General features: G+C 39.0%; 1 protein-coding gene across 3 annotated transcripts in view; it reads left to right on the top strand.

The window, feature by feature from the left end:
- The window catches only part of PRIM2 (DNA primase subunit 2), a 288,500-nt gene that overhangs the window by 195,344 nt on the left and 75,283 nt on the right, over positions 1-17,873 (top strand). For all 3 annotated transcript variants that reach the window (XM_007186973.2, XM_057555618.1, XM_057555619.1), the window contains one exon: positions 2,392-2,577. In XM_007186973.2, coding sequence (XP_007187035.2) covers positions 2,392-2,577 — 186 coding nt within the window. The remainder of the gene's footprint in view (positions 1-2,391; positions 2,578-17,873) is intronic.

Here is a 17,873-nt window from a genome sequence, read left to right as displayed (position 1 = left end):
GCTCATTTAACCTTGATTACCTCCTTACAGGTCCCAGCTCTAAATACAGCCACATTCTGAGGTCGCGGGTTTAGGACTTGGCATTTAAATTTGAGGAGGATACAAAATTTATTCCATGACACTAAGGGTAGGCTCCCATCTTGTGTTGCCACCAGGTTAGTAAGCAGCTCATTTCAGCTTCACTTTGGGGCTCCATAGGAGAATGAAAGGGCGCACACTTTACTATACTTTGACTTTGTAGAATTTCTCTTTAATGCATTGTAGAATTTCTGCATTACCCAAAAAAGGCAAACTGAGTCAGCCATAATTAATCTTTGCTTACACAATTACCAAATTACTTAAAATAAATTAAAAATACACAGGTGAGGTTTTAATGCTTGGAAACAAGAGTTATAATGGTGAGTAGGGGGAGACCCTGAGCTTTTGGAGTCTGGAATGAATAGGTCATCTTCCTATGAAAAATTATAATCAAGTAGAAGTTGTTACTGTGAAAGATGAAGAAGCTGCCTGGTCAGTCACGGGAGCAAAGTGAGACCTGCCCCTGCTCACGGGCAAAGTTGAACCTGCTGAGGAGCCCGTGAGAGGTGGGAGTTAAGTCTCGGGAGGAGGATGCTTGAGGAGGTCAGGGAGAACGCAGTTGAGACCATAGATGAAAAAGGTTTCCTTTTTTAAAAATAAATAAATAAATAAATTTATTTATTTATTTTTGGCTGCATTGGGGTTAGTTGCTGCGGCGAGCAGAGGCTACTCTTTTTTTTTTTTTTTAAATTATTTTTATTTATTTATTTATGGCTGTATTGGGTCTTCGTTTCTGTGCGAGGGCTTTCTCTAGTTGTGGCAAGTGGGGGCCACTCTTCATCGCGGTGCGCGGGCCTCTCACTATCGCAGCCTCTCTTGTTGCGGAGCACAGGCTCCAGACGCGCAGGCTCAGTAATTGTGGCTCACGGGCCCAGTTGCTCCGCGGCATGTGGGATCTTCCCAGACCAGGGCTCGAACCCGTGTGCCCTGCATTAGCAGGCAGATTCTCAACCACTGCGCCACCAGGGAAGCCCCAGAGGCTACTCTTTGTTTCGGTGTGCGGGCTTCTCATTGCGGTGGCTTCTCTTGTTGCAGAGCACAGGCTCTAAGCGTGCGGACTCAGTAGTTGTGGCATGCGGGCTCAGCAGATGTGGCTCTCAGGCTCTAGAGCACAGGCTCATTAGTTGTGGCGCACAGGCTTAGTTGCTCCGCAGCATGTGGGATCTTCCCAGACCAGGGCTGGAACCCATATCCCCTGCATTGGCAGGCAGATTCTTAACCGCTGTGCCACCAGGGAAGTTCAAAAAAGGTTTTCTTTTAATTGTTAATTTCTTGAACACATTTATTTGAATTCACATTTTGAGAACCATTTCTCTTATTTTTATGTTTTACTTTGTATTGGGGTTATTTTAAAAGTTCATCTGTGATTCACCAATTGTACTTTTGAACATTTATCCCAGGAAAATGAAATCTTAGGTTTACATGAAAACCTGTACACTCATTTGTTTGAAATAGCCCCAAACTGGATACAACCCAAATGTCCTTCAACGAGTGAATGGTTAGACAAATGGTGTTACAGCCACACCATGGACTATTGCTCAGCCATAAAAAAAAAAACGAGCTATTGATACCTGCAACAACTTAGATGAATTTTGTGGGAATGCTGAGTAAAAAGCCACTCTCGAAACAAACTATAGGATTCTATTTGTATAACACTCTTGAAATGACAAAATTATAGAGATGGAGAACGATTAGTGGTTGCCAAGGGTTAGGGAATGGCGGGGGGCAGGGTACAGAAGATGGGAGGTTATAAAATGGAAACATGAGGGATCCTTGTGGTGGGGGATGCATGAACCTACACATGTGAAAAAATTACATAAAATTATATACACATGTACACAGAAATGAACACGTGAGTGTAACTGAGAAAATCTAAGACTAGTGTATTGTATCAATGTCAGTATCTTGGTTGTAATAATATACTACAGATTTGCAGGATATTATCTTTGGGGGATACCAGGTACATGACATCTCTTTGTATTATTTCTTGCAACTGCATAGGAATCTACAGTTATCTCAAAAGAAAACGTTTAATTAAAAATTATAAAAAGAAAAGAAATAGGTGAAATAAATTTTAATAATATGTTTTATTCAACGCAATATATCTAAAATATTATCATTTTGCCATGTAATCAATATTAAAATATTAATAAGAAAAAGAATTTGTAATCACAGTGAGACAGTAATAACTTCCTTATGGTTTTTTGTTTTTATTCCAATTAAACTGAATTTATGATTTGCAAATTAGATTGATTTTTGCAACAAATATTGTGGGGGACCTGATAAATAACAAAGCACTCTTTTTCCTTGTAGCTTTCTACGAAATCCTTCCCACCTTGCATGCGTCAGCTACATAAAGCCCTGCGGGAAAATCACCATCTTCGTCATGGGGGCCGCATGCAGTACGGCCTCTTCCTGAAGGGCATTGGCCTAACCTTGGAACAGGCATTGCAGTTCTGGAAGCAGGAATTTATCAGAGGAAAGATGGATCCAGACAAGGTAATTTTGAAAAATCAGAGCAGAAACTGAAATTCTAATTTGGTCTGAAGACTAAAAGGTTTGTTTTTTGAATATGCCCCGAAATGTAGTTGAAAATTCTGTAAGTGTGTCTACAGTTTCATTTAGGTAAAAAGAAACTCACGTATTAATTTAATAGTTGTTCAACAAAAGATTGGGAAAGTGGATTCAGTTTAAAGGGTAAGATTGAAACAGCAATGTAAGATGTAAAATAATGCTTGAATGAAGAGTCGTCTTCTTGGTAGGTAAACTGCCAGTAGTTGTTATAACTGAAATTGCGTTCTGAGTTGTATTTCTGTAGGAGTGTGTGTGTGTGTGTGTGTGTGTGTGTGTGTGTGTATGTAATATGTATAGACATATATACATACGTGCACATGTAATGTTATTTTCAGGACCGAGAAATATTGAGAAGAAATAAAGTGAAAACAGTTTAGAATGCATTCTGTTGTGTTATGTGGAATCTTTCACAGGGAATTTTAATTTTTATTTATTTTTATAAATTTATTTATTTATATATTTATTTTTGGCCGCATTGGGTCTTGATTGCTGCACGCGGGCCCTCTCCAGTGGCGGTGAGCGGGGGCTACTCTTCGTTGTGGTGCGCGGGCTTCTCATGGTGGTGGCTTCTCCTGTTGCGCAGCACGGGCTCTAGGCGTGCGGCCCTCAGTAGATGTGGCATGCGGGCCCAGCGGTTGTGGCTCTTGGGCCCCAGAGCGCAGGCTCAGCAGCTGTGGCACACAGGCCCAGCCACTCCGCGGCACGTGGGATCCTCCCGGACCAGGGCCTGAACCTGCGTCCCCTGCGCTGGCAGGTAGATTCTCAACCACTGTCCCACCAGGGAAGCCCATCACAGGGAATTTTTAGATAGACGTTTATCACTGTAAACCTGAGAACTGCCTTTAGATCTGTTCATACTTCTCAGATTCCCACTCCTATTCCTTATTTCTCTTAAGTAGGACTAGCTAATAACGTTATGGTTTCTCGTCCCTTCTATGGCTTAGCACTGTGGGATGAAGCACATTTTTTATTGTTTATTTCTTGTTTGTTTCTTCTTAGGGAAGATAAACTATAGGACAAAGAATATTTACCAAGTACATTTTATAATGACCCTTTATTATGTCTTGTATCAGTTTGCTCGGGCTGCCGTAACAAAATACCACAGACCGGGTGCCTTAGACAACAGAAATGTATGTCCTCACAGCTCTGGAGGCTGGAAGTACACGGTCCAGGTGTGGGAGGATTTGGTTTCTCCTGAAGCCTCTCTCCTGGCTTCCAGCAGTTGCCTTCTTGGCTGTGTCCTCACGTGGCCTTTTCTCTGTGTGTCCACCTCTCTGGTGTCCCTTCCTCCTCTTAGAATGACCCCAGTCCTGTTGGATTAGAGTTCCACCATTATAACCTCATTTAACCTTCATTACCTCTTTAAATGCCCTATCTCCAAATACAGTCACATTGGGAGTTAGGGCCTCAACAGATGAATTTTAGGACACAGTTCAGTCCATAACACGTCTCTAGCTTTATACTTTTTTAAAAAGTTCAGCCTCTTTTATAATATATTATAAAAAGCTCTTGCAGTTTTTACAGATTTGTTTTAAAAACTGTTTTCATTGATAACTGTCCGTAGAAGCTGAAATTTATCATTGAATAGAGTTTTCTTTAAACATGATTTTGGATAATGTTTATTAAATAATAATAAATCAAATAATTCTGGATAATGTTATATTTCTTTTTATTTTAAAGGTAACATATTCTGATTATCAGAAGTATGAAAAATACAGAAAATTCTCCCGTCATTTTCTCATTCATAAATAATTACTGTCAACATTTTAGTCTTTCTCTTTAGTCTAGATAGCTAGATATCATTGTTTTTTCCCATTTAAAAAATTAACATTATATTATGATCATTTTCCCAGGTTGTTGAATCATTTTTGAAAATATCATTTGTGTTAGTTGCATGACAACACATCATTTGAAAGTGATATAATTTACTTAATCATTCCCCTATTATTGAACCCTTGGTTGTGTCTATTTGACTCTGTTATAAGTGTTATTGCAACCAATACCCTGAGCACATAAATCTGATTATAGTTCAGATTATGTCCTCTGTATATGTTCACCAGGGAACCAGTTTACCTGGTGAAAAACTGTAGACGGTTTTGAAGTTTTGATGCACGCTATCATGCTATGAAATGACTGGAAAGGCTTTAAATTAGACTCTCATCAAGCTATGTGAGAACCTTGCTCTGTCACTGACATCATTATATGTTATTACTTGAAAATGTTTTTTGACCTTTTCATTAAGAATATGATGTATTAAGTAGGTAGGTGTGTTAGGGTTCTGCAGACAAACAGAACCAATAGAATATGTGTGTGTGTGTGTGTACACGTGTACAAAAAGAGATGTATTGTATGGAATGGCCCATGTGATTATGGAGGCTGAATCACCAAACTCTGTGAGCAGCAGGCTGGAGACCCAGGAAGAAAGAGCCGGTGTTTCAGTTTGAGTCTGAAGGCAGGAAAAAATCCATGTCTGAGCTCATGGCCCTCAGGCAGGAGGAAATAACCTCTTAGTCGCAGGAGGGTTGGCCTTTTTGTTCCATTCAGGCCTGCAGAGGATTGGATGAGACACCCCCCCACACCCCCAATGGGGGAGGCATCTGCTCTGCTCACTCCACCAATTCAGATGTTAACCTCGTCTAGAAACACCCTCACAGACACACCTGAAATAACGTCTGACTGGAGGTCTGGGCACCCTGATGGTCAAACAATTAACTGTCACAGTAGATAAGTATTTATGAGCTGTGGTTTTGAAGTGAAGAGAGAGAGAAGTTGAGGTAGCATTTTAGCTTGGTTTGTGCTGTAACTAAGCGGGGAAAAGAGGAGCGTGAGATATGGGAAAGCTTGATCTGGGTGCCAGGCCTTTGGCTTGTGCGTCTCTTCACTGACCGCCCTTTTTTGTGTGTATCTGGGATGGCCTCCTATCAATGTCATCAGTATTTTGTTATTTTTAAACCTATGTGTTTAAAAATTTTTTTCAAATGGGGTTTTTATTTTATAATGTAAAAGTAGTTTTCTTCAAAAATTATTGTAAAAGAAAATCAATAATTTTTACCTTTCTAGATAATACATAGCAGTCTGTATTTTCATTAGCTTATTATTGATTACAGCAAATGTATTATTTTGACTAAAAGATTTTAACGTACACTTATGATTTACTGTCTGTTTAGTGTTCTGTTGTTACAGAGTCTGTTTTTGTAAATAAACATTCATATTTTTCTCAATTATATCTTCGTATTTTTCCAATGAAATGTAATTTAGTATCTCTTTATGAAAATATTCTCTTCAACTTAATAATTGTACCTACTTGTTAAATGGTACGTACAATTAAAAATACTCTTTAGAGGTGTAGAAAATTGATTGCTTAAAATACTATTTATAGAGAATGGTTATAGAGGATATATTAGACATTTTTTGTAGTGCTCTAATTAAAGGACTTGATGTTGAACCCAGGAATGATTTGGCACATTCACTTCTGTTGAACAGCTTATTTCCTGACAGTGCAGGATATTTTTGAGGTGATTTAGTCAGTGTCAACTGGACAACTTTACTGTGGTTTCCCAGATGACCATATGTCTGATTTCTTTCTCTTTACATTCATGCCCTCATTTTAACTTCTTTGAGATACATTGCTTTGTGCATCTGAGCAAAAATTATGGGTACCTCACCATTTTTTTCGAAGCAGCAGGAAGCAATCAGTACTTCCAGCACTTTTGAGCTGTAACTCTTCTCCCCAGCTACACTGCCTAGAACTGAACATTTCTTCTACCTAACTCCTTTCCAAAAATTAAGCTTTGTTCCTTGTAAATTGACTGCCTGAGCAGTAACTGTCTCTTTCTCTCATCTTCCTTGCTTGGTTTGTTGCAGGCATTTATTTAGTTGTTTGTTTGTTTTTAAAAAAACTTTGAATAGTTTTCTCTCTAAGGTTTTACTTAATGTTGGAGGGGAATTTGTTGTCTGTATTGTAAAATAATCTAAAACTGTATGTATTAGTTTTTGTAACTGTCATCCAGAGTGTATTAAAGTAGCATGTTCCTAGATACCCCTTATTAAGGTTAAGCAATTTTTGTATTATAATCTACAAATTCTTGTTTTCTCTTATAGTCAGTTTTTGTGTGTGGTGGGGGGCTGTGATACACAGCTTGTGGGATGTGGGATCTTAGTTCCCCAGCCAGGGATTGAACCTGGGCCCTTGGCAGTGAGAGTCCTAACCACTGGACTGCCAGGGAATTCCCTCTTATAGTCAGTTTTGAATAGTAATAGTGCGATTGTGGAAGCAGCTGAAGGTTCTGATGCTCACTGTTAGTTATTGTTTATTAGGAATTCGATGTACTAAGTCCCTCTGTGTATGTAAGAAGTAGCCATCTGTCTATAAAATGCTTATTCAGAGTTGTTAGTTTGGAATGGTTATTTTTCTGTTCCTTTAAAACTATTTTCAGACTAGCATACACATGCCAGTAGATGGTGTTAATAACATGTAGAAGTGCCACCTTATATGGCTCCTAGTGACTTGCTACCAGGTTATGCTCTTATATTTTTGGGTACTTCTCACTACCTCATATTTATTTATTGTTTATTTGTTTATCACCTGCAATTAGAATAAAACTATAGAGAAGCAGATATCTTGTCTTTCTTGTTCACTGCTTCATGTTCAAGCACCTAGAACATACCTGACTCATAGTAGGAACTCAATAAATGTTTTTGAATGAAGTAAATAGTAAGTCCCCATAAAAATAAATACATAGAAAACTTGGCCCATTTTCCCCAAATTCCTTTACATAAATTAGAGCATAGTACTATACAGTTATTTGTTATTCTATTTATAGTGAACTTGAACCTGAATGAAACCAAGAATTTTAGTGTAACCTGAAATTTGCAATAGAAGTTATTGATTTTATAGATTAAAAGGGACTTCTCATCATTGGCTTGCCCAGGAGTCCATGACATAAAAAGGTTAAGAGCCCTTAAAGTTTATCATAGCAGAGGATAGGGCTTCTAGTTTATTGTGTGACACTTAGTTCGTTGTTCATTAATTGCAGTTTTCATTTTTTTCTGCTATATTAGGAATAAAATGCCTATATTGATCTACCTTCATTGAATTTTGTACATGTCATCTTTATAACTTATCAAATTATAGTATTTATGTTTGCATGTGTGCCTTAAGAGTGGATTCTGAGTGACTTGAATGCAGGGACTCTGATTTTTCCACTTTGGATCTCGAGGACTTAGCACAAGACCTGGCAGCTCTTAGATGTTTGCTGGACACATGGTAAATTCTGCCAAAGATTGAAAAAGTGGTTTTCAGTATGAGAAAATAAATCCTTTTTGTTTCTTTTTAGATAGAGGTATATTTCTAACAAGTTATAAAATATTAATAGTCGTTTTAGTATTTTAGCCAAATTTGTTCTCCTCCATCTATTTTTCTAAATCAGAATATAGGTTGGAAAAATATACAACTATATAAGAAGTGGTAACCAGTTATTACTACTCAATGTCCAGAAATACCGTATATACTCAGTTACTAATTAGTCAAGTTGTAATTTTTATTAAAAATACAAAGAAATGTGTGCGTGTGTGTGTGTGTAGACGAACATACATATTCCACCTAATTTGTGTCCATCACTCAGCAGACTTGCATTGAGTGTTGACCATGGACGGGTGCTGTTCTAGACGCACTGTAGTAAAAGACACAGCCCTTATTTATGAGGACTTTACAGTCTCCTGGAAAAAAACAGATAAATACAAACATACAAATTCAGTAAGATAATTGTGGGATAGAGGTGGTCATGGGATTCTATAGCAGAACAGAGGAGGGAGCTGACTGAGAGAAGAGTTGCGGAGTGTGTCAGTGAGGAGGTTATATTTGCTGGGTGAAGTTAGGGAGTTCTCCAGAGAAAGAAGGGAATTCCGTGTGGAGGGGGACCTTGGATGAGCGAGTGTAGCCCATCTTGTAGGTGGTGGGAACTGAACTGTGAAAGTGTACTTGTGGCAGAGATGATTCTGCAGATGTAGGCTTTTTTTTCTTTAATGTAATTACTAAGAATAGAAGGATTAGTAGCCAGTAGGAAGTGGTCTTGCTAGATAAATGACTGCCAACTTGGACCAGCTAGCTATGTAGCGTCATTGATAACTATAATTTTAAAGATACATAATTTAATATCTTTGAATATTCACTAAAATTGTATAATCAATCTGAGATGCTATGAAAGTTTACTGACAGAAAGAAAATAGTATGGACAAGGTTTCCACTTGCAATACCACTTGGTTCAAATGAATTTGGCTTCTTTAAATATGGATTTTAGATTATATGGGCCAACACTGATTTTTTTTTTTTTTTTTTAAAGGATATCTTTTTTTTTTTTTTAATTTTTTATTATTATTATTATTTATTTTATTTTATTTATTTATGGCTGTGTTGGGTCTTCATTTCTGTGCGAGGGCTTTCTCTAGTTGTGGCAAGCGGGGACCACTCTTCATCGCCGTGTGCGGGTCCCTCACTATCGCGGCCTCTCGTTGCGGAGCACAGGCTCCAGACACACAGGCTCAGCAATTGTGGCTCACGGGCCCAGTTGCTCCGTGGCATGTGGGATCTTCCCAGACCAGGGCTCGAACCCGTGTCCCCTGCATTGGCAGGCAGATTCTCAACCACTGCGCCACCAGGGAAGCCCCAACACTGATTTTTTAAAAACCTTTTGCTTTAAGATTTTAATCTATTTGGTAATAGGGTAAGTTGAGAAATAGAAGTAACCAGAACACAATTACACAACACGATGGTGAAAATGAGAGTGTCAGTGAGGTGATGTGGAGATGGGAAGGTATTAGAGGGGACCATGCTGGAGGAGGTTTGGTGAAGATCAGTCTCGAATCAGGGTTTGAAGGAAGTGATGGTGGATCCCAATCTCCTAATTCATCCCCCCCAACCCACTTTGCCCCCTTGGTGTCCATACGTTTGTTCTCTACACGTGTGTCTATTTCTGCCTTGCAAACCGGTTCATCTGTACCATTTTTCTAGATTCCACATATATGTGTTAATATTTGATATTTGTTTTTCTCTTTCTGACTTACTTTACTCTGTATAACAGTTTCTAGGTCCATCCACATCTCTACAAATGACCCAATTTCATTCCTTTCTGTGGCTGAGTAATATTCCATTGTATATATGTACCACATCTTCTTTATCCATTCGTCTGTCCATGGGCATTTAGGTTGCTTCCATGACCTGGCTCTTGTAAATAGTGCTGCAGTGAATATTAGGGTGCATGTGTCTTTTTGAATTATGGTTTTCTCTGGGTATATGCCCAGTAGTGGGATTGCTGGGTGGTATGTTAGTTCTATTTTTAGTTTTTTAAGGAACCTCCATACTGTTCTCCCTAGTGGCTGTATCAATTTACATTCCCATCAGCAGTGCAAGAGGGTTCCCTTTTCTCCACACCCTCTCCATCAGTTGTTGTTTGTAGATTTTCTGATGATGCCTATTCTAACTGGTGTGAGGTGTACCTTGTTGTAGTTTTGATTTGCATTTCTCTAATAATTAGTGATATTGAGCATCTTTTCATGTGCCTCTTGGCCATCTGTATGTCTTCTTTGGAGAAATGTCTATTTAAGTCTTCTGCCCATTTTTAGATTGGGTTGTTTGTTTTTTTAATATTGAGCTGCATGAGCTGTTTATATATTTTGGAGGTTAATCCTTTGTCCGTTGATTACTTTGCAAATATTTACTCCCATTCTGAGGGTTGTCTTTTCATCTTGTTTATAGTTTCCTTTGCTGTGCAAAAGCTTTTAAGTTTCATTAGGTCCCATTTGTTTATTTTTGTTTTTATTTCCATTACTCTAAGAGGTGGGTCAGAAAAGATCTTGCTGTGATTTATGTCAAAGAGTGTTCTTCCTATGTTTTCCTCTAAGAGTTTTATAGTGTCCAGTCTTACATTTAGGTCTTTAATCCATTTTGAGTTTATTTTTGTGTATGGTGTTAGGGAGTGTTCTAATTTCATTCTTTTACATGTAGCTGTCCAGTTTTCCGAGCGCCACTTGTTGAAAAGGCTGTCTTTTCTCCATTGTATATCCTTGCCTCCTTTGTCATAGATTAGTTGATGATAGGTGTGTGGGTTTATCTCAGGGCTTTCTATCCTGTTCCATTGATCTATAACCAAGTCTTTATTTTTGTCAGCTGGTTCGGGGGTTGTTGTGATTTTTGGTGGTTGTTATTTTTCAATCTCTGCTTTCAGACTTCTTTGTGGACCTGACCTGTCAGTATATTTGGGTACCATTTTTATTTGGGTGCATATTGTACTAGAGGGTAAGGGATTCTAGTATTAAAACATCAACCATTTCCAGAGAACATTCTGTTGTTATGAATGATCTTGTAGCAAACTAACTGCTTTAGGGTATACTTTACTCCCAAAATATTAGCTTCATAATATAGGATTTTAATCTTAGATTTAATTGTATTGAGTGTGAATATTTATGATATATTAAAAATTTAATAATAAAGCTTTTTCAGTGGGGGTTGGGGACATCTGAAAATTGCCCTTAGGCATCAGATAGGATTCTTTGGATTTGTGAATGATTCTACAAGAGGTATTCAAAGCTTTGAATGTCTTATTCTTTAAATAATTTCTGAGATTCCTGAAATAAATGCACCTGTGCTTTATGCAAATAAAATATATTTAATGAATCATAGTACAGTTTTATGCAAGTTTTTCTTAGTTGTAATTATAATTTACATGCCAGTCTACCTGAGAAAAAGCCTCACCCTATTTGCAAGAGATAAAATTAATCAAACCTCTGTTGAAAGCATGAAGAAACATAGCACTAAAATATTCTTTCAGTTGGAACTTGGATATTAAATCCCTTCAGCCACTAGCTTTATTAAGAGTTAAATTGAGCTATATAATTCTTCTCATAAATTCAAAACACATTGTCCTCTTAATCAGATTGCTCATAGAGCTGTTGTCTGAATTGCTTTGACCTGACTCTTCTGGACGTTAAGCGCACCATAGATCATGTATGTGTGATGTAGCTGAGTTCCTGTCCCTGGTGAGGGTGTACCCGAGGTCTACTACGTGTTGTTATAATTGGGTCAGGCAATGTTTAGCACTGTGAAAACGCTTATTTTTTGTCCCAGAATCCAGCTCACATCGTGACTTAGAGCAGACCGATGTCATTAAAAGTGGACTACCAAAGGATTAAGTATTTAGCTGGCAGTGTGTGCGTATGTGAAGCATATTTATCACTGAGTTTTTCTTTTTAAGACCTGTGGTTCTCCCAGGACCCTGACCAGCAATATCAGCTTCAGCACCATCTGGGGATTTGTCAGAAATGCTGACTCTCAGAATAAGACTCTGGGGCAGGTCCATAGTTCGTGGTTTCCCAAATCTCCAGGTGAAATTGACATACACTGAAGGTTGAGAACCATCTTTTAGATGTTGCCCTCATAGAAATCTAAGTGGCCATTAGCTTATCAAAATAGAGGCATTGAAAATCTTCAGCTGTTTGTTCTCCTGCCTGTTTCTGTTGCGATTTGAGTGTAATGTTGTTCTTTATCAATAGCCTACACTGCATGTCAGGCTATATTTGAAGCCCCACTGCATGTCAGGTACTAGTCAGTACTAAATGAATACGTGCAGCAGAGTTCCTCGGCTGGTGCCCTGCTGCTGAATTTCCAGTACACTCGATGGTGACCCCGTGGGCCCTTCAGGGAGCTAGGCTGGGCCTGGGGTACCCAGTGTTAGTTGCCTTCAACTGTGAGTAGCTTCTTCCATTTACTCTAGAGGGCTTTACAAATATCATTTTATATGTGCTTATATGAAAAAGGTCGGAAAGAACTAATATAGAGTACAGACTTGGAGTCAGACTGAGTTCATGTTTAGTTCCACTGTATACACACTTCGGCAAATTACCTGGTATGTGTCCTCATCTGTAGAAGGTGGACAGTAATTATGTATACATCTGTGGATATATAGATATATCCCTATATACATTTGATTGATGTAGTGAGGATTCGGTACAGACTTAGCACAGATTCTCACATGTAGTAAGCACTAGCTCTTCTTATTCTAGGACTTCCAAGGAAGGAGAGGTTCGCTTGATGCAGAGTAATCAGTAAAGTTTCCACTGGTAGAATAGAATCTGTGCTGGCTTATTAAGGCTTCATGTAACCTAGACTGGAGAGGAAGGTTAGGGGGAAAGAAGGGAACTGGGGACCAAATTCCAGCAGAGATGTTGGGTTGGACAAAAAGTTCATTCGGGTTTTTCTGTAACATCTTATGGAAAAACCCAAACGAACTTTTTGGCCAGCCCAATAGTTTGTTTCAGGAAACGTTCAAAGGATTTAGACTAATGGAGTGTATTTCAGGCTGTTCTTGGGAACTCTTAGGTTCCAGAGCAAAGGGGGCAGAAGTTTACAGGGGAGACTGAGGTGTTTGATTTCTGTCCCCACTTTAACAAGTGTATTTGTACCTTTGTTTACTTGTATATGTTCGGAGTCTGTATAACATTTCACTTAAAAGGAGGATTTCCCTACTTAAAAATGTTTACAAAATACTATCATAGTTTATTTGTGTTGTAGAATTTAGGAAAGGAGATGAGAGAGAAAAAGGAGAAAGAGGGAGATTAGTGCAAGAATAGAGTTGCTTTAAATGAACCTTGTTTTTAGTCAAGAGAAAGCCACTAGTGAGTGTTAAACAGGGGAGAATTGTTTTTTCAGAAGATAGTCTGGAAGTGGTGTGCAACATTGAGACAGGGAGAGACCAGGTTAGGTCTTCTTGTGGTAAGATTAGGACAAAATAGAGAAGGTGGGTTCAGGAAATGTTCAGGGAACAGTTCGCCAGACAGCCGGAGGGCCGTTGGCCTACAGGTAACAGGAAGGTGGTGGGGAGCTCTGTGAGCACAGGTCGTGGGCGGGGCTGACAGGTCTGGGATCAGAGTCAAGAGAAATGGGTCATGAGTTTGGTTTTATGTGTAAATTTGAATTGATGTCCAAGAAGAAATTCTTCTTGGTTGATTGGTTGGCTTATCTGTTCCTTCCTTCCTCTGTGATTCTTTATGGAACCCTCAGAGTGTGAAAGGCTCTGTCCTGTGAGAGGAAATGTGGAGGGGATGTGGATTTGAGAGTCATTCAGACACAATTGAGAGAAAAGCCTTTTGCAGGTAAATGAACTGGCAGATGGAGAGTGTAGAGGAATGTAGAGAGCAGAGGCTCAACTTTGAGGAATACCTGCCATTTGGGGTAGAAATGGAGGAGCCTGAAGTGAGAACTGAATTACCAGAAATACTGGAGAGAAGGAGAGAATAGTCTAGAGTCCTGGCACTAAGAAAGAGGCAGCTTTCAGAAGTAAGATGTTCTTGCTGCTCTTAGTATAGATGGTGTTTTTAGGAAGTTATGTCTAAGAAAAGTACAGAACAGCAGACAGATTTCCTAGTCTTAATGACAGATGAGGAAATAGAGGCAACAGAAATAGAGTGTCTAGAAGCCTAAGAAGTCAGGCAGACAAGAAATGGAACTGTTAGCTGTAACAGACGCCTGTGTGGGCTGAGGTTATCTTCACGTGGGGTGGGCATGAGCAGTGGGCTCCTGGAGATGCAGGAGGAGCTGGGGATGAGTGAGGAGTGAGGCCTGAGGCAATGGGAAGGTCATTTGTGAACATATATTTATAGTGTGATTATTATATAGTGTGAATCCCCTCCTTTGAGGCTCCCTGAGAACAGGGACTGTCTGTCCTTTCCCCCTACCCCGTGCACTCAGCATTTGGCTTGGTGCCTGAAAGGTTGTAGACAGTCAATAAAATGTGTTGAATGAAGGAATGAGATGTGTAAGGAGTTGAGTGAGGATATTTTTCCGAGACCTGCAGGTTTTATGAGAGATTTTAAGTTGATAAAGAAGTGTTAGAAGGAAGCAAGTGGAGCTGGGGAGGCTCGTGCCTACTGCCCGTCTTTCCCGTAAAGGAAGTGGGAGATCACTTAGCAGAAGGATCTGGTGCTGTCAGGGCTTGAGGAAAATTGAAGAAAGTGTAGAATAACACCTTCCGGACCTGTACAAGCAAAGGAGTTCACCTATGATAAATACAGAGATTGAAAAGCTGCAGAATGAGTCCAGTTTGACCACTTACTGAGTGCCTCGCATTTGCCAGGAACCATAATTAATACTTTACACACATCCTCTTAAAACAATCCTAAGAGATGGGTGTTATTTATTATTTAGGTCTCGCTTACTGATGAGAAAACCATGCTAGACCATAAATTTGTATCGGCTAAGTCAGCACTGTTACATTGCTTTCTCTAGCAATCCTTGTGGCAGGCGAGCAGAAGCAGACAGGGCAGAAGGTAACATTTACGCAGGTTTAGGAACTGGCAACACAGGCATGCTGTCACTAAGTCCTTTCCATGTTCCTTATTTCGTTTAATCTTACAACAACACTGCGAGATAAATACCCTCCGTTTATGGAGAGTTTAACGATTTTTCTCCAGGCGGCAGAGGTGGTACTTGAGCAGACCTGAATTAGAACCCAGGTCTGTTTTATTCCAGACCATGTGCTTTCCCCAGCACTCTCAGGAGGAACAGGCGTGTTGTGTAGAAGGTGGGCATGTCTGACCAGCCGTGTAAACCAAAGAAGGCACAGCTTAGAATAGAGGTTTACAGTTCTGTGTCTAATCCCCAGAGCTGCAATCACATACATCATCATTAAAAAGGGGGCAACAGTAACATCTACTAAAATGTCGCAAAGAAATAAGAATATGCATGAACTACTGTGTAATATATAAAGTACTAAGCCATTATTAGTTAGTAATAATTTTTAAAAATTGATAAATGGGTTAGTCTATAATCATTCATATGTTTTCTCCATGTATTTGTAAGTTAACTTGTGGACACAAACTTTAGTTTAATTGGTTATGATTTTGGCTTTTCTTTCAAAGAAAATTTTGTTTTGCTTGAATATTCACATTAGCTATATCCTAGGAAAGTAATTGGAATGTAATAAAAAGTAGTTTCTAGTAAAAGTAGTCTAATCTTTGTCACTGTTGATCTTGAGTAGCAATTTAAAGGTACCCTTAGCAGTTACCAAGTCTCTAGAATGTATTTTTTAAAGTTTTATTCGATGAAATTTCTGTTATATTCTCTCTTCTCAGTATTTTAATGTATAATAAAGATGTATGCATGTTAAGGGTTTAACTCTTATCTCCATGCTTTCCATTGCATTTGGAATACGAATTCTAGATAACACAGTATAAGAATTAATATTTAAACATTGACTTGAACAGGCTGGATTTGCTTTCAAGAATTGTCAAGAGGCTAGCTAGTCAAATGTTCAATTAAATTATGTATTGTGTTAAATCTATCATTAGAATAAAATGGGTGTTATTATCCCTTCCTCCCAACACTATTCTGGTGAAAAGTAGCTTTAGTAATAAACTGCTTTTGCTGTTCTACTCCAAATGCTTTCAATTCTTAAATTATGAAAATGAGATAAAAGGTAGAAGACTTCAACTTTAATCATTCATTTATAACTGTTGTCTTCTCAGTGATACCTTATGGATTATGTTGTATTTAAATGGCATTTTACCCAACATTTTAAAAGGTAGGCTAAATTTTTGTTGTTAATATGTGCAGTGCTCTTAGGAAAAAATGACAATGAGAAGGTACTAATTTAAGGTTTCACAGAGTCTGTTCTGGTAGTAAATTGACTACAGATAAATTGGGTATGTGTAAACTCCAAAATGGGTCAGACTTCGGATGCTAGGGGATTTTTTTCTCCAGAAGTTTTATTAAAGTTAGGAATCTCGAGGGCTCGAAATGTGGAGAAGAATGTACACTTGGCTTTCTTCAACAACCCACTGTGTCTTTATCACCCATCGTGTTCCTATAAATCTTTCTTGATTTATTTTTTTCTTGTTTTTGCTTAAAAAAAAAATTACTTGGCACCATCTTTCCAGTTAGTTTACTTCTTGATAAAGTAGGATTTCATTTTATTTTAAAAATAACCAGATAGCTATATTGCCCCTGTAACAACATACATTTCTCTTTATAGTAAGAGACTGTGAGTTCCCAGGGTTGTGGGGATCCAGAGGATGGTTGAGCTTTAATGGTGCAGTTGTTGTATGCAGCTCAGTGAGAAGAGTAGGAATCCTAACCAGGTAAGGAACAGAGGGATGTTTACTCAAGGAGAGGTCTGCATGGTCCATGTTTTGGACCGGCAAGAACGCCATCTTTTAAGGGAAGCACCGGTTTAAGTGAGAATATAGATTCAGAGAAGAATGAGGCATCGGATGCTCAGGTTAAAAAATCTGAATGGTGAGAGTGATGTTGATGAGGTGTCTAAGAAGTAGATTGCTTTTTTGACTTAGGAGCCTTAGGATAATCTTGCCATTTTCTTTTGTACTATCCCAGATCTGCCCAAGCCAACCTGTGTTAAGACTGTTTTATTTTTCCATTTAACAAATATTTATTGAGTACCTACTTGTCCCAGAACCTCTTCTAGATTACCAGAGGTACAGCAGTGAACAAAACAAACAAAAATATCAACCCTCTGGAGTTTATATTCTGGTGAGGGGAGATACAATAAACAAAGAAGTAAATTATGTATTAGTTGGTGATAAATGCTATGGAGAAAATTTTACAGGGAGAAGACAGGGAATGTAGGGCTTCTTTTTTTGTTTTCTTTGCACTCTGCGGCATGCGGGATCTTAGTTCCCTGACCAGGGATCGAACCCACGCCCCCTGCATTGGAAGTGCAGTCTTAACCCCGCAGAGAATTCCCATAGGGAATAGAGTTTTGAATAGTAGTCAGGGAAGGTTTAAACAAAACGTGACATTTTACCCACAACTTGAGTTTTGCATAAGAGCTCTGTGTTTGGCATGGTTATTTATATCTTAGTGGGATCTGAATGAGCAAACGTCAGTCCTCACCACTTTACAATGAAGAAAACTTGAGTCAAGGAAAACTGTCCACATTCACCCAGAAATCCAGACCCTGGATCTTAGAGCCTTGGCTGTGGTGATGTGGATCTCTGTGAGCTGAGCTGCAGTGCAGCCAGTGCCAACCAGAAAGTCAGGGCTTGAGGAAAGGCCAGCAGGAGACAATGGGGTGCCCTTAGGGATGGAGGCCTGGGCGAGCCTGGGAGAGGACGGTCACACACCCAGCCTGCAGTAAGTTCCGTGAATCTTGGGTTTCAGCCAGGGAAGCAGTGCCACACCCTTTGTTTTGGAGGGTGATGGTTTAAAAGGAGGT

This window comes from Balaenoptera acutorostrata, chromosome 10 (genome assembly GCF_949987535.1).
Source record: "Balaenoptera acutorostrata chromosome 10, mBalAcu1.1, whole genome shotgun sequence".
Taxonomy (NCBI): Eukaryota; Metazoa; Chordata; class Mammalia; order Artiodactyla; family Balaenopteridae; genus Balaenoptera; species Balaenoptera acutorostrata.
Note: the sequence above shows the minus strand (reverse complement) of the source record. Positions and strands in the feature narration are given on the sequence as shown.